Source organism: Micropterus dolomieu, linkage group LG17 (assembly GCF_021292245.1).
Source record: "Micropterus dolomieu isolate WLL.071019.BEF.003 ecotype Adirondacks linkage group LG17, ASM2129224v1, whole genome shotgun sequence".
Classification (NCBI taxonomy): domain Eukaryota; kingdom Metazoa; phylum Chordata; class Actinopteri; order Centrarchiformes; family Centrarchidae; genus Micropterus; species Micropterus dolomieu.
In genome coordinates this window covers 16,824,553-16,845,541 of record NC_060166.1, presented here as the reverse complement: position 1 = coordinate 16,845,541, position 20,989 = coordinate 16,824,553, and the positions used below count along the sequence as shown (strand labels likewise).

General features: G+C 39.4%; 1 protein-coding gene across 1 annotated transcript in view; it reads left to right on the top strand.

Annotated features, from left to right (window-relative positions):
* si (sucrase-isomaltase (alpha-glucosidase)) overlaps positions 1 to 20,989 on the top strand; it is a 78,386-nt gene that overhangs the window by 41,998 nt on the left and 15,399 nt on the right. Inside the window, exons 25-39 of the mRNA XM_046074621.1 lie at positions 19 to 225; positions 382 to 536; positions 1,250 to 1,418; positions 3,396 to 3,492; positions 4,214 to 4,326; positions 4,703 to 4,828; positions 6,268 to 6,396; positions 6,590 to 6,703; positions 6,822 to 6,884; positions 7,089 to 7,205; positions 7,302 to 7,392; positions 7,528 to 7,666; positions 8,460 to 8,593; positions 8,808 to 8,842; positions 9,488 to 9,604. Of these exons, the coding sequence (XP_045930577.1) occupies positions 19 to 225; positions 382 to 536; positions 1,250 to 1,418; positions 3,396 to 3,492; positions 4,214 to 4,326; positions 4,703 to 4,828; positions 6,268 to 6,396; positions 6,590 to 6,703; positions 6,822 to 6,884; positions 7,089 to 7,205; positions 7,302 to 7,392; positions 7,528 to 7,666; positions 8,460 to 8,593; positions 8,808 to 8,842; positions 9,488 to 9,604 (1,806 nt within the window). The remainder of the gene's footprint in view (positions 1 to 18; positions 226 to 381; positions 537 to 1,249; positions 1,419 to 3,395; positions 3,493 to 4,213; positions 4,327 to 4,702; positions 4,829 to 6,267; positions 6,397 to 6,589; positions 6,704 to 6,821; positions 6,885 to 7,088; positions 7,206 to 7,301; positions 7,393 to 7,527; positions 7,667 to 8,459; positions 8,594 to 8,807; positions 8,843 to 9,487; positions 9,605 to 20,989) is intronic.

The window sequence follows — 20,989 nt, the reverse complement described above, 5'->3', positions numbered from 1 at the left end:
CTTTCTGTCCTCATTCAGAAAAGCACCATACAAGGGGTTCCATGGTGTTTTTATCCTGAGGACTATGGATACACTGTTACGGCAGCTACAGATACCGAATCGGGCATGACAGTTGATATCACTCGGAACAAGAAGTACAGGAGCAGTGGTCGCCCAGACTCACCAGACATCGACACACTCCGTGTTGAGGTCCGCTACCACAGCAGTGACATGCTGCAGTTCAAGGTGTGTGTTGATTTTTTTGTGCTAGTAGTGGTGCATTCTCTTTCGTATCACGTATCTTGCTACTTCTCTGACTGTATTTCTTTATTTCATTGCGTCCGTCCTGCTTGCCTGCTCCACATAAACACACACAGACACTAACATCCCCTCCCTGTCCAGATCTGGGATCCGACCACAGATCGTTATCAGGTTCCAGTGCCACTGTCGGTTCCTAATGCTCCTGAGACTGACGAGAACAAGAGGCTTTACCGGGTCCTTATTACCAACAACCCATTCGGCATCCAGGTCATAAGGAAAAGCACAGGAACCAAGATGTGAGTATTTCAAATGTACGAGTAGTTCAGGTGGGCTGAGGTTGTCGTTATGTGTTCTAGATGTTTTATTCTGTTTCATGAGTTTTGGGTCAGCACACTAAACTACAGCTTGCATAAAAATTTACCAGTCCAGCAGTAGGTTCTTAAATGCATTCCGCGCTTTATTTTTCTAGTCGGTTTCACTTAAATTGTCCCCTTTAGTGTGATGATTCACCACGCAATTTTGGGCAATATAGATGTTCCCATTAACAAGCAATAACGTGAGACATGGGATAAAAAATCTATTCAACTATTTCAAGGTTAAAAACTATGTTTTTCCCTCTGAGATTAAACTATCAATGCTGAGTCAACTCCTATGCCACTCAGTCAGATATGCTCAGTAAAGTTGCCCTGTATAACAGCGCCTTAAGTAGTTTCCTCTTTTTAGCAGTCAAGATGATGTCACTTGAAGCAGCCGAGCGTCTTTTCAAAGCATATCTTTAAACAAGGTTGACACTAATTTGTAGTTCAGCCTTCCATGTTTTTTTTAGAGGTGTCAGTTGAAATTTTACTAATTAAAATGTATGGAGTATGTTGAAGGGATGCTTGCAGTTCCTACGGGATGTTGTCCTTATTTGTGTCAAACACATTGTGAATAACTCCCTTTGACAATAAATCCCTCTCCCCCTCTCTCTCCATCTCTCATTGATTTAATCCTCCATCTCTTTTCTCAGTTGGGACTCCTCTTTGCCAGGTTTTACATTCTCAGACATGTTCATCCAAGTGTCTACTAGACTGCCATCAGAGTTTGTCTACGGCTTTGGAGAGACCGAGCATCCAACATATAAACACAACCTCAACTATCACACCTGGGGTATGTTCTCCAAGGACCAGCCTCCTGGTGTAAGTATCGCACTGAAGCACGTCCTGTAACTTAACAAACATGCACACACACAAAAAAAACAAAAAACAGGTCAAGCACTTTTGTTTATCAGATTTAGCTGTTATTTCACACTGCTGTTGATGCATAGTTTATCATATAATCTATTTGACTGGTAATGAATTCTGTGAAAAATATATTCAAAATGATTGTTTACAACAGCAACGGTTCTCCCCTACTTTTTAAAGCATCAGGACGTTCCATCCATATACCATAACAAGCACTAAGCTTGTTATGGTATATGTAACAGAGCACCCTGCATTGAATGCCTTTAACGTCACACCCTTTAGAGACTGCAGATGTGACTTGTAACCAGCCTTTCTGCACAGTATGTAAACTTGTCTTTCTCACATTCGTGTCACTTTGATGTGGTGTTGTTGAGATGAGCGGCGGTTATAGAGTGTCATCATGTTTTCCCCACTGGTGTCAAGGCCAGACAGGATGAGGTTTCCACCTGCATCAGCATTATCAAGCCTAATTGCTGAGCTGTCAAGACAGCTCCACAGGGTTCAGACAAATGTTATGGGGCCCCTCTGAGAGCAAGGGAATTAGAGTTTGAAAAAAAAAAAGACAAGGAAAAGCAGATGAAAATGAGAAAAATATAGAGCAGACAGGATGACTTGCACTCTGTATTTACACAGTCTTTGATAGATTAAAATTAAGCCATATAGGACCACACTTTAAATAGGAGTTTGCCACATACTTTTGATTAGCTTAATATAAATTAGTTCAAAGTTAGAGTAATCATAGTCAAATTAATACATATAGCATTAACTTTTATAACTTTTTTGAGTTAGTCAATTACATGTAAAGTCACTTTATTACACTATAAATCAATCCTTTAATATTACACAAACAGAACCGGGTAATAAACTGTACCCAGAATGATTGTGACAGACAGAGGGAGACCAAGAAAACACTGTCTCTGGCTGTCACTCTTTGTTAGTGGACAAGCTAATGACCTTTCCCCTCTTGAGTCAGGCCATCACACCATGTAACAGGGACACAAGGACACACAGCAAAAAATAGCACACATCCCAACAAAACTGACACAGAGACAGCGCTAGTCCTCAGAGCCATTGTATTACGGTTAACAACTTCTTATGTACCAGAAGTGCAGGAGGCTGATGAAGTGTGACGTGCCCGTGACTTTTCGTTGCAGGGCGGTGACATCTAAAAGTGGCAGATTTCCTGTCCCCTGACACCTTTCTATCAATTCCTCTTAGCCCAGTCTGTCTTGTTCCATTCTCATCTAAACACTGAAGACAACTTCGGGACCCTCAGAGTCTCTGAACCGCAGCTCATTCCCACTAGAACAAAACTCTGTTACATATGCATAATTACTGAAGCACACTGCTGCATGTGCAAGCAGAAAATCAATGCAAGCAAATGCAAACATACATCTGCAAAAGACAAATTTTTATTACCATCTGATACATTTTCACAAAAAAGTAAATAAAAGCCACACAAGCTGACTTAAGTAGTGGTTAACCACTGTAGGCATTGTAAGCTATCTTTGGAGAAGCACAAAAAGCTCTGCTCTCTTTATAATTTGCCAAACTGAGTTTGGTAACCACCAAGCTACAGTTTTGTCATTAGTTGTAATGTTCTGTTAAAATAACAAATTTATGCCTTCCTGATGCTCCTGGCAGCAACTCAAATCCCCTCAAAACCTCCAAGTCCTCTATTGATGTCTCCAAACTCAGGCCTGAAACCGCTTGTTGACAACACCGGGATGAAGCCCACTGTAGCAGTGTTGTTGTTATACACATAAATACAATGACAAATGCTCCGCCAGGTGTAAAGAAAAATGCAAGCTCATGAATAAAGACAAGGCGCACAAGCAAACATTCGTACAAACCACAGAACAGACTATTTCTTTAACCAACATTTACCTTCTCACACTTCTTTCATTCTCATTCTCCATCTCTCTGCCTCAGTACAAGATGAATTGCTATGGAGTGCATCCTTTCTACATGGGCCTTGAGACCACTGCTGATGCTCACGGTGTGCTGCTTCTAAACAGCAATGCCATGGGTGAGAGAAACACAAACACACACGGACAAAGGCACACACATGCTTGCACATGCACATGAATTGCCAGTACATGCACATAGCACAAGCCATATTCAAATGCAACCAACCACCCTCACATGCACACCAATCACACTCAATTACATATGCAGCGAGCATTTATGTATTAATGAGTAATGATGTACTTCGACAGGGAGTCTTATATAAGACCAGTACAGCGCACTGAGCACTTTCGACTCATCTCCACTTTTTTAGATTTGCATATTGAACAGTAAGACACACTAAGGCAACATGCTTCACACATACACACACATTGCTGTATCCATGTATTGCTCACTTTGCAAGACAAAGAGCTGAGTAACTCATTCTGTGCCAATGTCCTTTTAAAGCCATTTCATCACCATATTAACAATACAGTATGCCATGTAGTGATTTGGTCTAATGCAACTGCATTCCTGACACAGGGAAAGAAATATCTAATATATAATATATAAGATCATACTGTATATGTGGAATAAAATGTTTTAGTTAGTTTTAGTTAGGCATTAGTTAGTTATTTTAGTTAGTTTTCCTCCCTTCCTGCAATGCTTGCTTAGTCTTAAAGTACTAAAATGTGTATGTGCCACATATATACTAGCAAGTGAGCATGCTGTCCTACACACATACATACCACTTCATATACAAGTTTTAGGTGACGTACATGTCTTACTTGGTTTGTGTCCAGATGTGACTTTCCAGCCTACTCCAGCTTTGACCTACCGAACTTTGGGAGGAATCCTGGATTTCTTCATGGTCCTGGGACCTACTCCTGAAATGGTGGTGCAAGAGTACACTGCAGTAAGTCTTCTTGGACTTGTGGTCTGTTTGTGTGTGTAACTATGTGTATTTGTGTGTGCTTCTGCACCTATATGTGTGTGTGTGTGTGTATTTGTGTGTGTATGTGTGCGTGTGTGTGTGTGTGTGTGTGTGTTTTGTGTCTGGCCCTGGGCCGCTGTTGATGGACTGCAGCAGCTGGGAGTTCCTCGCTTCATTGCGCTCTCTCATTTAGCCTATCTAAACACACACACACACACACACACACACACACACACACACACACACACACACACAAACAATCAAACAAACACTCTATGGACACTGCTCTGTTTTCCTGCAAAACAACTTTTCCGGGCTGAACTGTTTTGACTTCCTTGTTTGTTTTTCTTCTTAACAGCTGATTGGACGACCTGTTTTACCTGCATATTGGTCCCTTGGGTTCCAGCTCTGTCGCTATGGTTACGCCAATCACCAGGAGATAGCAGATCTATACACAGACATGAGGGCAGCGGGTATACCCTATGTAAGTTCCTGGACAAAGCCTTTTTTTTGCTGAATTCAAGATAAGATCAGCAACAACCACGGGCCATCCATCCATCCATCGTCAACCGCTTATCCTACGCACAGGGTTGCAGGGAACCACAGGTCTATTGATTAAAATCATATGGCAGGAAAGAAAATTGTCATCATGAAAAACACCAAAAAAATATAAGAAAACATAAATCCTCAACTGATATGTTCCCATCCCATCGTGATTGTATTTTTATTTCTATGATCCATTTGTTTAAGACAAGTTTAGATGTAATAAGAAAAAAATACTCTTTTTGTATAGAGTATTACGGGACACAATGTTGATACTACCCATGAACAGTTCCAGTAAATCTGCCTGCTTTTGCTGAAACCCTATCTAAATTCAATCAGTGTCTCAATACAAGGAATCATTTCATTGTCCACACCCGAACAAATGCAATCAGATAGCTTCTTCTTGTCCTCTGTAGGTTGTACAGTATAGGGACATGCACTCAGTGGAATAGACTGAGCTAAATCCAACAAAGTATCTACCCATATCTTACAAAATCATTCACTGTATGTGGACAATAACTGCATAAAACTAAACTAGATAAAATAAGTTATTTTGATGAAAAATAAATGGAGGCTTGACTTCATGGATTACATCAGGCACACACATGTGTAAAATGTGACCTCTAATTTCATTTTAAATCCATTTCATTGTGGGCTAAACAATCGCTATGTTTACAGTTTGTACCAGATACAGTAATTCCGGGGGTTCACATTTGTTTCAACATTTTTGCCAAACAGTGTAAGGACCCAAAATTGTAACTAAACACAAGGTAGTATTCATCTGTGAGAGCATTGTGTGTGACCATGACACATATGGAAGTCAGAATCCCATCCTCTTCATCATGCAGAACAGAACTAAAGAATTTCCTTCGATGATCAACTGATTCCCTGAATATGCTTTCACAAAGCCCTAACCTGCAAAGAGCTGACGCCTGCTCAAAAAGAATCCTGCAAAGAATCCTACATCATTAACTGGAATGAAAGAAGCAAAAAAAAATGCAGCTGCTTACAAAGGCTACACATCAGCTAGCTTTACAGACTAACCAACCTTAAACTGCAACAGACATACCAGGCAACCAAAGCAGATTATGTTTTTTTTCTCACTGTAAGAAATAACAGCCCCCACTTTGTTTTGTCTCAGTTGTTTCATGCCATATGTTAACAAACCTTCTAGATTTCCATAGCTAACCATAATACTTATTTTGTCAGGCTGATAGCACAAAACAGATTTTTATTTTTCTTGAATTTAATGCAGGAAGATATTGCTGTTCAAATAACTGCTACATGTTGTTTTGATTACTGCCTGGTCCTGAATTTTTTATTAAAACAAAGTCAGTTTAACTTACAGTTAATTTGAGCTTTAACTGGCGTCTGTTGCAGGATGTGCAGTATGCAGACATTGACTACATGGAGCGTCAGCTGGACTTTGTCCTGAACCCGGAATTTGTTGGTCTGCCTGCTTTGGTTGACCAAATGAGGGGAGAGGGCATGAGGTTCATCTTCATTCTGGTAATGCCATTACATTGTCAACTGTTAACACAGTCACAGGATTGGGCACTCAAGGATCAGCAACCACAGGGCAGGTGTAAATATTAAATGGATATATAAAAGCTTAGATCTGTAAAGGCTGAATGTTAAATTGCTGAATCACTAGCCACACTCTGCTACTAAATGCTCAGAGTTGTGTGTATTATAAATCTAGGATCCAGCCATCTCAGGCAATGAGACTTATTACCCTGCCTTTGAGAGAGGTAAAGCAGCGGATGTCTTCATCAAATGGCCCAAAAACCTCACTGATGGAATTGTGTGGGGGAAGGTAAGAGATAAAATAGTGTAAAAATATAAAAGCATGTATTGATAAAGAGAGATCAAAACCAACAGACAATATTATGCTTTTGCAGTTTATGGTTTGTGATTCATCATCTTTTTTGCAGGTCTGGCCAGATTTCCCCAATGTCACAGTAAATGATTCTCTGGACTGGGATACCCAAGTAGAGGTACAATATTTTCCATATATTCACAATTTCTTAATCTCTGACAAGTATGCCTAAACATCCCACGATCTGAAATTGCCTCTTATGGCATAATTAAGGGGATACAGTGTGAGACAATTAAAATGCATGAGATCTTGTGGGCTGTGTTGGGTTGTTAAGTTTTCAGCATTTCATTTCCTGATTTCCATTTGACTGTCCCATTTCCAGAAATACAGGGCATACACCGCGTTCCCCGACTTCTTCCGCACGACAACAGCAAACTGGTGGAAACAAGAAATCCAGGATTTCTATGAGAAAACTATGAAGTTTGATGGCATTTGGATTGTGAGTGAACCGAAAGAAAACATTTTAATGAAGTAACCTTATTACCTCATTCTGCCTGGTTTTCATTTCAATTTAATTCCCCGTCTTCATCTGTAGGACATGAATGAGCCTGCCAGTTTTGTACACGGCACAGTTGGAGGGAAGTGTCTTGGTAATCCACTTCTAGAGAACCCTCCATATATGCCACGTAAGACACACACACACAATTCTATTTTTGGTTATCCTTATGTAATTAGATTATTATGCTATAATATCAACATTAGGAGCATGCCTTTCAAGGATTATGTTTTGTGTGTGTGTTTTTTTTTTGCCCTCCCAAAAGCGCTGGAGTCTAAACAATTCGGCTTAAACCACAAGACGCTATGCATGAACAGCGAGCAGATACTCAGCGATGGAAGGAAAGTCAGACACTACGACGTCCACAACCTCTATGGCTGGTCCCATACCAAGCCCACCTATGAGTAAGTGAATATGTATATATATTTGTGAGTATTTGTATGAGTGTGTATGTCTTTGTGTGTCACCTGTAAGAGGGCAGCATTCTTTTTAAACATATTTTTGTGCAAAAGTATTAAACGTTCACATGAACCTAAACAGATGACAGTTTTAATGTAGATTTAATATTTTAAACAAAGCAAACAGGACACATTCTCTGGCAGATGTGCATGATGCCAAAGAACTGTGTTTGTATTGCCTACTGAACCAGACTACATTTGGAAGTAGACAGATTTGCGTAATAATTTCAATGTACATAATCTGAACAAAGTCATATTAGATTTAAGTGAAGAGTAAAGCGGACAGAAAGAGCAGGACACATATTTAGAAGGAAAAAGCAGCCACGGGCAATGCATAACTGATCTTCCAGCAATACACAGAAATACAGTCTCATCAAACCTGTGTGATAATAACCACCATTGTGAAACTAACATTGGTCCTCGTGGGGAAATTTCCCTCTCACCATAGGGAGTCCAAATTGCAGAGTTTGTGCATCCCCAGGCTACAAGAGAGCCTGGGGATGCTCTGCACCATTGGGCCTTGAGCCCAGGTGTTTCAGCTTAGGAGCCGTTTAATTTTAGCACCGTGCTGAATTTAACAATCACTCTTAATTGGCTAATTTGCTTCTGAAATGAATATACTTAATTTAAGAGGGAGAAGATCATTTTACATTCAACTTGTCGTTAGTTTACTGTATGTATGTCTGTGTGTTATTTCCATGTGCAACCTAAAATCACCGAGTCTCTCTTCTCTGTGCAGTGCCCTGCTTAGTGTCACAGGTAAAAGAGGCATAGTGGTGACCAGGTCCACCTACCCCTCCAGTGGAAAATGGGCTGGACATTGGCTGGGAGACAACTATAGCCAGTGGGACCAGCTATACAAGTCCATTATAGGTACATATACTGTAAATATACTCTTGGGGACAGCACTTCTCATAATTGGTTATGACAGTCTGCATTGCAACCAGTAATCTGACAATATTCGTGCCTTGCACACTTATGAGAAGAGGGTGATGTGATGAACCACACATTCTTGCAAACTGTGCAACATTGATGAGAAAAGGAATCTTTAATTTTGCATGACTCCCCGTTTTCCTTTGTTTTATAGGCATGATGGAGTTCAGTTTGTTTGGCATCCCTTACGTAAGTATCATCATCTGATCTTTTTGACAAGACATAATCTTATTGATGTGACCTTGTCTTCTCTAAGTAGATTACAGCAGCCTGAGTGATGTTATTTTTTTTGCTAGGCCCTTTGATCAAAGGACATCTTGAGATACAATGTGAGGCATGTCATTACAAGCCCCGCCCCAACCGAAAGTCCATCATAACCTATAAAAATGTGTTATTGATTGAAGTTGAGTTTTTATTGAAACTTACAGTTTTACGTTGTTTTCCTGGCTTGCTCTGTCTTTCCTAGTACGCCCCTCTGTCTCTCTGTCTCATTTATATCTCTTTCTTTCCCCTCACATACTGTCCTTCTGACGTCTTTTATCTCCTAATTGAGTCTAATAATAATTATAATCTGACACCTTATTGATCCCCGTATGGTAAATCATCTGCATGCCCCCAGCCTAGCCACAGGGTCAGATACACAACTCTTGCAGTGTCTTGCTCAAGGACACTTCAAAAACATGATGCATGCAACAAAAGTAGTGTGACCTCAGTACCTATGGTTGGAGGGTGCTCTTTCTGGTTGTACCTGCACCCTGGCACCCATATTTCTGTCCATCTATGCCTCCTCACACACACATACATTTACACTTTTTGTCTGTCCCTCTTTTTCAGACCGGAGCAGACATATGCGGGTTCTTTAATAAAGCTGACTATGAAATGTGTCTTCGCTGGATGCAGCTGGGTGCCTTCTATCCATACTCACGCAACCACAATGGCAAGGGTAACATGGTGAGTGAATTCAGAACAGGAGAAAAACACTCACATGCAAATGTACTGGGCTTTAAACCCACTTAAATCCAGTGTCCTACCTTAAAATACTTACTCATTTATGCTACTTCCTTCTACTTTTGCTCTTATTCTTGGTTGTTTGCTTCATGCTGATGGCCAACTAGCAGCCACACCTTACAGTTTTTCTCTAGTCACTAGGTACATTTCTCGAATCATCCGTAACATTTGAAAAACAGAAAGTGCATTTCTCAAAACAGTTTGTTCAAGCAGAATCACACAATGGATTACCTGCAAAAGCCTGTAACTTGCTCAGAATCCTTAGTTTATCTCTCAAAAGTAAATATTTGTGTCAACGAACATGTCAGTGTTATCAGAATGACAAGTCCTTGTGTCATTGTTTACAAACAAGATAGTCAAAATGTTTAGCCATGATTCCAATATAACAGTGTAAGTATTTTCAGATGTAAACTATGGCTGAGGTTTCGATACACAAGGCAGCACTTTTTCTGTACGGAATTTATCAATTTCAACAGTACAATGTTACACAATACTGTATTTGGGAGATTAATTGCAAGAGATTGGACATGATTCACATTTGCACCTTCATTTGTTGATAGAGCATATCATTGCGATACAGAAAGGAAAAAGACAAGACTGTTTTACAGCACTGTGTAGCACAACAGGATCAATTACAAAATTAGAAATGTAAACATGGGAAACACCCCTCACTTCCTGTATGTTGGGCCACAGGTTCTCAACCACGTCATAAAAGATTACTTCATCAGTTCAGGACACACTTACAAAAAAAGACGTGTATAGAAAATATGCTTGACAACCATTTTGCACGTAGTGACTTACGCAATGAACTTATCCCTAGATGTTTTGGGGGGTGAGACTATTTAAAAGAGAACCAGTATAATACATTGTGATCAACATGAAAATCAATCAATAATGTAGGGAACAGCACACAGTTGCATAATTGTGTCAAATCATTCGCAATTTGTTCAGAAGAATGAGAAATTGCTTTTATGATGTGCACAAGTGACTAGATGATGTGGAGGTGGAACAAGTAATTTTGAGAATTTCAGCTCTGATCTCAGTATGTTCCAAAGCAACAAACTTTAACCACTTTTACTGTACATTCAAAATGATCATCAGAATAATGTCACATTTCAGCAACCACAAATGTTTGTTAGGGCTTGTTAGGGCGCTGTGCAGTGGCAGCCCTTGAGTGATGGGTTAAATGCAGAGAATAAGTTTCATGTGTGTGGCCCTGCGATGGACTGGCGACCTGTCCAGGGTGTACCCCGCCTTTCGCCCAATGTCAGCTGGGATTGGCTCCAGCCCCCCGCGACCCTGTACGCAGGACAAGCGGTTGACGATGGATGGATGGATGGATGGATGGATGGATGGACATGTGTTTGTGACAATAAAGTACCTTTACCTTTACCCTACACATCAAAGAACACTTCTCCTTCTGTGATTTCTCAAGCTACAGAAACATACCAAAAGGGCTGGATGCTTCAAATTTCTTTCTGCCACTTCACACAGTATAATGATAATGGTAAAATAATAATTATTTATAAAAATGAAAAAGAGAGGAACATATGATTCTGCTGTTTGCCACAGTTGCTATCTTAATTGTTTATTGTTTTACTACCAATAATCTAAGAAATACGGAGGAATATAAAATTGAAAGTAAGAATTTTTTCAATAATCATCCACAAATGGGTAGAAATTCCAGCAACCCCATGAACAGAGTGATACAGTACATTCACAGGAAGTAATAATATAAGAATAACAGGAACTCTGTCAACCCTACCCAACACATTACAAGTGTTGCATTCTAAATGTCTTTAAAATCTTTTTAACAACTCCACAAAAGGAGTTGGATGCTTTCAAAACTTGCGAGAACCCTGGCCTTAAATGTTCAGTGTGTAATATTTAGGAGGATCTATTGACAATAATGCAAAATAATATCCATAACTATGTTTTTAGAGGTGTTTAAAGACTTGACATAATGAACCCTTATGTTTTTATTACCTTAGAATTAGCCATTTCTATCTACATTCACCGCGGGTCCCCTTACATGGAAGTCACCATGTTGCACTGCCATGTTTCTACAGTAGCCTAAACGTACAAACAGCTCTACAGAGCATGTTTTTTTCTTTCTTAAATCTTTATTGCAAAAAGAGAAATAAAGTGTACATGGAACAAAAAGAAGTATTCAGAACTTTAATTCGGGCAAAATCACGTATTGCATATACTGTACATATTTGCAAAACATGCAATTTGTAATATGGTTATAACGGTTAGTTTGCTGTCCATGTAGAGTGAACTAATGGCATTGCTAATCCAACAAATCTTTGTAGTAGCGTCCATGTTGATTCCACATTCCGACTTAATAGCACATGAACACACACTGAAGTCGGAAGAATAACTTCACAACTCGGGAAATGGAACCATCTGAGGAGCATGTGAATGCACCGTGAATCGCTGATTACCCTCACCACTAGATGCCACTAAAACTTACACACTGAACCTTTAAATGGTACCAAAGTGGTGCTCACTGTTGCTGAAGAGATGACCAAAAATCTGTTCCCATGCAATGTTCTTGTGCTCTGATAACAGGGGCTCAGGTTGTATGAATTTAGCTGTACAAATAAAACAGTTACCAAAAAACTAAGCTGCTTTCTATACCCGTCTCTCTTAATCTGCGTCTGACGTCCACAAACATACAGATAGACCTGTTTGGTGGTGTAGTGTCGGTGGCATTCATTCTAGTGGTGACCTTTAAGAGCGTTGGAACACATCTGAGAAATCCAATAACACCCGTCCGGAGATCGATCCCAGCAGGCGAACTTTCTCTGCACTGGAGTCTGCAATACTAGACAGGACACAGTTGTGTGTGTGTGTGTGTGTGTGTGTGTGCGTCAGTGCTTTTTAACGGCATGGAGTGGGGATATAATTGAATTCTCAAGGTGATCTGGGCACCACTGCACACCACCTAACCTCCCCTCCACACACACATGCACCCCACGATTACAATCATTTAATAATGGCTTGCTAATGGGTGTTTAAACATGGAGAAAAATTTACAGAAAAAACAGGCACATGGCAGGAGAGGGGGGCACAAAATGACAGTTTGAGAAGAAGAGACAAAGTCAGGAAGACAAAAAGTAAGAGGAATGGAGAGATAATTGACCCTTCACTAAGCCACGCCCCGAATACACAGCTGGCCAATCACAGCGCAGTATAGGACTCGCTCTAACTGAGGTCCGACACTTTCGTAGCTGCACTCCATTGAATCTAATGCAAAAAGAGCCGTTTTCTAGCTTTTTTCGGCTGTATTTTTCTTAGATATGGTCAAACGCTGTTCCTGGGGCACTTGTAATAGTTAAAGTCGCTATCCAGAGAGGTTAAAAGGAGAAGTACAATTTATTCTCTTTCCAAAACCTAAAATGAATCCAGAAAAATGTCGGCTGTGGATCGTTCCTAATGTAATGTTAGTTAGCTAACGCTAGTAAATTCCTACTGAATGTAACATAATAAAGCGATATTGTTCTGCTTCTTAATGATTGTAATAATGAATAGGGGCCTACCCAGCTTTACAGGAACAGTGTTGATCGTTCATATCGTTGTCTTTTGTCTCAGTCGTCGGGGGATGCGGTGGTTCACTTGTACTGTGTGATCAGAAGGCTTTAGCTTCTATCTTTCATTTTTTTTCAAGTCCGTTTCAGTCAGTCTGAGTCAGTTTGACAGCCTGAATACAACCTTCAAAACTATAATGCAACTGAAAAACTGTCTGCTTCTTTCTGAGATCGCTTTTTCCAACAAATTTGACAATATGTCTACGGGGAGTGCAGTAATAGACAGTGACAGCGCCGACAGTTTGTCGGACTTAGCAATAGTAACTAAGGGGCGGGGGGGCTTAGCGAAGGGTCAGTTGGTGGGAGAACAGTAGATGTATTTATACCAAATGGGAGGAAAAAAACAGAAGGACCATTAAGTCAAATACTGAGAGAGAAAAGATGAGGGATGAAAAAAATGGCGAGTTAAATGGTGGTAACACAGGGTAGTGATAAGGATGTTAGAGCTGGGACAAGGCTAAATAAACAACTTACCGATTTTGAAACATCTGCGTTCAAGTCAGAAGAGGGATGTGAGAGCGAAGCCTGCTTGTTGAGAAGAGAGAAAAAATGTACACACAAACCAGGACAGAGAGATGGGAAAAAAGGGAATCAAGGTCAGCTATTTATGTAGTCTACTGTAAAAACTGCATTATTTTTCCAGTCAGCCATATAAAATCCCCAATCATCAGACAGTTAGTGAACCTCGAGTCTGCTTAACAAGGCGTTTGACAACAAGGTATTAACACCACAAACCAGACTGGAGGCTACACAAGGTCAGCGACAGTGGTGAGAAAAATAGAGAGGAGAGTTTTTGCAGAGTCATTCCCAGAGCCCCGTCACGCCTAGTGTCTCTTTGCCCTCAGACAACTTTCAATATTGACCTTGAGATAATTTCACTGCACCAGCAATATACTGCAGTGCCCACAGTCTTATCAGAACTATGCTAAATTAATTAAACAAGATGTATTCTCCACCAATTGGTATTTCAATGGTGTAGTCATATTGGAGTTATGTATGTTGTTAATCACCCAAAAGGACATATAGTTCATCTAAATATATTTTCTTTTTATGATGGGAGCTCTGCAATGCAAAGCAGAAGCTCAAAGGTTTATGAGATGGGGCGAGAGAGTAGATCCCAGACAGATAAATGAAGAGAAAGACCAAGTGGTGGTGGTGGGGGGGGGATTAGAAGGGCTGACACAGCTGGATAACTTAATTTTTCCTCGAAGCAGCGCGTTTGAGTTTGCTCGCACACACATACTGTATGTATCGCTCTACAATCAGTGTCTGTCACAAGACCTTTTGCCATAAATGTGTCGATATATTAGGTGAATTCATTAGATGGATTCTCTGTCTGCTTCTCATTCTTTAGCACTCCCTTCTCTCATCTCTTCATCCATCCTTCCTCAGGCTTTCCTGGAAAGTCTACCTTGAGGGCCCAGCAAACAGTGCTGTAACTGTCACGCCATGCAAGATTTGTGTGACTAAATGTTAAAAAGTATGAAACAAGTTTTGGGAGATTATCCTCTTGGTGATCTCACCCTTTTAGATAATGATGGCATCAACATCGAAATCTTAAACATGTGCGTGCTGGATTAACATTAATAAATAAGAAATGTTGTGAATTTTTCTCACTACTAAAATCAATATTGCTAATGTGGCCTTTTTAGTTAATGGTGATGAATATGCCCTTATTCATCCATGTTCACATCCCACAAATACAATAATACAAAAGGAACAATACTTATTGTAGGGCCGTAGCTAACAATTATTGCGTTGATTGTGATTAACCGGTTAGTTTATACAAAAAAAAAAAAGTTTTAAAAATTTTTAAAATATCACAATTTTGCAGAGCTGTCCAACGGCCTAGAACCTTAAGATATGTATCTTGGTATAATGATATTACAAAGAGAAATACCAGGGAATTATTGCTTTGCTTTTGAAAGAAGACGGCTGAATGAGAGTACAGGGCACAAAATAAACATGTACAAGCAAAGGATACTGAGAACTCTATCTACGACTATCTAGCTTTTTACAAAACTGGGTAGGCTGCATTAGCTGGCAACAGAGGTTCTGCAACTTTGGGGTCTTTTTGAGTTCAGTGGTATCTAAGGTAAGCCTGAGCACAGTTTTAAATGTAGATATCATCTTTGCAGTCCAGGTGCCAGTAAGGTGTAAGAGCAGCAATAATATTTGATTGATTGTTTGATCAGTTACAGTTCGCCTTTGTTCAGAATAGCTACATCAAATCTCAGCACTGACACATATGTGAATAGATTCTGTGGTATTTCTTGGGTTTGATGTGACGTAATGGGAACTTAACGATGATAATCAGTCCACAATGTCTAAAATTACAAAATCATGCCTCTTTGTGGATGTGATATTCTTTCATTTTCTAGAGATGATAGAAGAGTCTGACATAGGATAATAGCAAGCCCCGACATAACTTCTGTATTTTTTGCTGCAACAAAATCCTTGCCGGCAATTGCGCCCCATGAAAGTACTACCACTAAAGTGCTTGTTTTTGCCACTGCCAGGCTCAGATTGTTATTATAAGTGCCTGACAACATTATGGACAGCTTACCCCAGAGATATACAATTTTTATAAAGAGTAAGATCCTTTTTGTTTAACCAGAAATAGTCAATAAATCGCCCCCGTCAAAGCCACCAGACTCTATTGATAACAGTAATTTCACCGAGCAGAACACGGGAGTTGCTTGTCTACCGCTGCCTCGGTCAGTTTGTTTGTGTTCTTGTGTGATACAACACACATAGACACAGTTGATTGGAATTGACATGAGAGAACAAAAGAGAGAAATGTCTTACAGTTTTTTTCAGTTGCTAACCTGCATTGGTCAAAACTGAAGTCACATTGTCAAAACTCTTCACACTGTCAGCGAAACAGAAGTGTATGTAGACCAAACTGTGAATCATTTTTCATTCCTTTCACACAAAACGCATTCAATGACCATTTTCTCCAAAATCCATGAACTCTTTTCCCATTACTACTTCACCACCTGCCAAACACTATATATCTGCAGCACATTTTTCAAATGCTAACACACTGTGTCAAAAACTGCAAATTTTCTGCATATTTTGATATATATAGAAAATCTTTGCAGAACATTTACATCCATTTTATGTTTGAATGTGGTTTTACTGTAAAACTGCAAGCTGAGCGTAAAGCAAGAAATGTGCTTATATTTTAGCAGAATTGGTTCAAGGGGATGGTGCATCAATTACAGACTGTGGTCATTGGGTCTCAGGTACCAGTGTTAACTATGTAAACAACTGAAAAAAAGTGTATTGCAGCACTGAAATGACAGGAACTTATTTTTTTCACAAGTAAATTACTGAATGAATTTCTGATTCATTCTTGTAACATATACTATAGTACAGTAAATAAAGTGAAAATATGTTACAGGTTTCTTCCATTTTTTGTCAGTCGCTTTGGTACATTTGCAAAACTATTTGTATTGGTAAACTATGGCTAAACTTTTGATGACAATGATTGAAAATGCACAAGGCTGTACTTTTTCTGTATTTCATAGATACATTTCAACAGTACAGAGTTACAGTAAACATTGCAAGAGATTGGACAGGATTCACAGTTACACTTTTACTGTATGCACTGTAATTTGATGACACCATGTCACTGTGATGCAGAAAATAAAAAAACAAGACTATTTTACAGTACTTCATAGCACAACGGAAACAATTTCAAAATAAGAAATGGAAACATGAAAACACCCCCTCAGGTTGATGTTCCTGTCTATTGGGCCACAGATTCTTATTCACAGCACAACAGATCAGAACTTATTCAGTTTACTATAGGACACATTTACAAAACAAGTCTAATAGACATATGTAGGAAAAGATTATGACATGTTCAACCATTTTGCATGTAGTGACTTACGCAATGAACTTATGTCTAGATGTTTGGGGGGTAAGACTTCTCAACAAAGAACCAGTATATTGTAATACATTGTGATCAACATGACATACAGTAAGCAACTGATAATGTTGGAAACAGCAGACAAATACATAATAATTTGCATAAATGTGTCAAAGCATGTACAATTTGCAATTTCTCAAAAGACTGAGAAATTGCTGTTACACCACCTCCTCACAGTCAAACATAAAACCAAACTCTCCAGCATAATAAACCACTGCAGCAAGATAATCGGCTCACCACAAACCCCCTTATTTGAGCTGCACAACCGTTCTGTGATCAGGAAGGCCACCCTGATCACAGGAGACCCCTCTCACCCTCTCCATCACTCTTTCCAGTTACTGCCGTCAGGCAGACGATATAAAGTTCCACTTGCCAGGAAAAACATTTACAAGAAATATTTCATACCGTCTGCAATAACCACTCTGAACAAAAAAAAACAAAAAAACCAAATAGACATTGTACAGCTGCTGTTGTAATGTAGGTTTTAATTGTGTGTTTGAAGTATGTGTTTAAATGTATGTTTTTAAAGGAGCCTTGTCGAAGGAGAATTTCTGTCACCTTTTTTTTGGGACAGACAATAAAGCTATCTATCTATCTATCTATCTATCTATCTATCTATCTATATGATGTGCACAAGCGACTAGATGATGTGGAGGTTGAACAAGTAGAATTTCAATTCTGATCTGAGAAATGTAGCAAAGTGACTGAAAACAACTGTATTATATAATGAAATACTGATTTATATGAAAATATCAGACACATTTCAAGGATAAAAGTTCAACAAATGTACGTAATGCTTCCTGTTAGTGTTTTGTAGGTCAGTGTGTTATGAGTGACAATGTATGCTTTCTGAGTGGGTATTGTTGCCAGTGTTTTGGCTGAAGGAGTTTATTTTGAGGCTTATATGAAGAATTTTTGGTGGTTTGAGTGACTTTTGGAGGTAAGATTAACTGTTTGGCCAGGATGCATGTTGGTAATCCAGACTGTGTGAAGAGTTTTGAAAAAGTGGCTTCAGTTTTGACCATTGCATCTTAGCAATTGAAAAAAACTGTAATAAATTAAATTTGAAACTAACCAAACCTGACTTGAGCCTGAGCTTCATGCAACAAAACCATCCAAAGCAAGCCCTGAAACCAGATCCCTGTAGCTGCATTGCATCAGCTGTTTCTGTCCTCTCTCTAATTGTGAAAGCAACACAAGCCCATACTCACTCAGATTCATTTGATAAATCTCTCTATTCCTATCTCTTTCTTACACGCACGCACACACACCTACACACACACACACACACACACACACATACTCACAACATGGTAATTCTTCCCGGTGAACACATCTGATTGTAAGGCATGAGGGTGCAAAAGGAGGGTTATTGAAAAAGGAGGCAGGTGGAAGAACTTGTGGGTTTCCAGATAATTAAAATCTTGTACATTTCCTCAGAAAATTAAATAATAATCTGGTAAACTCCTTAGGTCATAAGATAATAGAAATGTTCTTTATGCAATCATGTGCTGTTAGGTCTATACTTAGTAACCACTGGGCTAGAGTTAATAACTATTATCAAATCTGCCCAGCTAAATTGCAGCTAGGAAGAAAATGTCTGTCATATTTTTCCTACTCTCTGTGATGAATTAAATATTTTAGGATTGTTTTAATTGGAAGGCACATGGATATAGACTTCACACTTAACGGTATAACACACTGAGAAAGGTGCCCAAATGTGTGCATACGCACACTGTCATGCAAATGCAGTACTCACCAAGACATACACGCACATACACGATATCATAGGGAGGAGCATATGGTGAAGACACGCTTCAGATGAAAATCTTCATGATCCTCAGTGTGTGTGTGTGTGTGTGTGTGTGTGTGTGTGTGTGTGTGTGTGTGTGTGTGTACTTTACCAGACTGATTATTGTCCTCACTACAGTTCCAGAAAATGAGCTAATACATTTAGATTGGCCCATATCTACAACACAGCAGGACACTGTGTCCTCTTTTTCTGTCCTTTACTCTTACGGGGACATTTGATGCCAATTAAAATGAGGTAAATGTCAGTTCAGTGTGGGACAGTGATGTTTGGGCATCATTTATCAGAATAAATGCACGCAGGCCATTTGAGTATTTCTGGAATGCTGCAAACTAGCTGGTATTGCTGTCGGTCCCTTTCATGCCAGGTAACATTTTAAAGGTATTCATTTACAGCATATTGTGAAATCCAAATAGGAGAGAGTCAACACTGCAAACACAATGACAAGATAAGAAAAAGGCAGCTGTGCGTGAATGTACATTTATTTCACAGACCAATCTCAAAGTAATACATTCACACTCCACTGGCTGTTTTTCTGCATAACCCTGCATGTCTGTGTGTATTTGTACTTGTAACGGAAGGAAATGAACCACATACAGAGCTTTTGAACTGTATATCTACTGAAACAGTGAATCTGTTTACACAGGGCACTTGTTACATCTCAGTCAGTGGACGTTGTAGAAATATTTTGACTTTTTGGATTTGAAAACTGGTTGTCCACCTATATGGCTACTAGGGGATCACCTAATAAACAGAAGGATTGACTTGGAAACGGAATATTGCAAATAATATGTATTAAAATAATACAATTTCAAATTTCACTATTAACTGTTCACCATCAACCGTAGCCCCACCCTCCTTAGTTACTGTTGCTAAGTCCAACAAACTGTCGGTTTGTTGGACTTAGGCAGGATGTACACACACTAAACAAGACTACAAAGTAGAACGGCCAAAGACTGACTGAACTGAAGGAACTAAATACTAACACAGATGAACACTGATTAACAGAACACAGGTGGAACAGATGATGATGATGGTAATTAACTAAACACAGGTGATGCAGATGAACTAAATGACAGAAACCATGGAAACAGATTAGTGGCTGGAAAACAGAACAAAGGAAGACGTGACAATATTACACACTTCAAGCACTTTTACATTTTTATTGCATTAAATTAAATTAAACTCTATATAAAAAATAAACAACTCTCAAACATTTGACAATATTCAATAGCTGGATTGAACTTAAGGCTTAAAGTCTTCAAACATTGGTTGTGTCATGTCATGTGTGACTTTACACGGACTTTAAGCTAGTTAGATGTACATGGCAACCACAGAATTGGTTGCCATGTACCGCCTGCAGGGCTCACTGTGTGTGTTATGTGGATAATTTTAATATTTTCTGGCAAAGAATGTCTCTTTTTAAGACAGACGGGCTTCACCCAAACAAACGGGGCTCAGAAATGTTAGCTGCTCACATACAGCATGTGGTGCGGTCCACACATGACTTACGTGAATGACTAATCATTCATGCAGCACACCTGGACACACCACCGGTCACTGAACAGAACTCTGCCTCACTGCCACAAACAACTGTCTCCACCTGCTGGCATGTAAAGCCGTCTGCTCCCAACGCTGTTCCAAAGACTTCTATTCCTGTCATCATCACGCATAGACCAGTAAACCGAAATGTGCAAATCCTACACAGAAATAATAGTAATCTCTGAAGGATTAGGACAACTGCACCAACTCCAGCACCCAGAACAAACTCATTTAAAATGGCTCTCTTCAATGTGAGATCACTTTCAAGTAAAACTTTTATCTTAAATGATTTTATCTTGTCTGCAAATCTAGATTTTATGTTTTTAACTGAATCCTGGTTGCAAATGAATGACTATAGCCAGCTAGCTGAACTGTGTCCGCCTCAATATGATTGTTTTAGTCAACCGAGGGTCAGTGGTCGTGGTGGTGGGCTAGTGAGCGTGTAT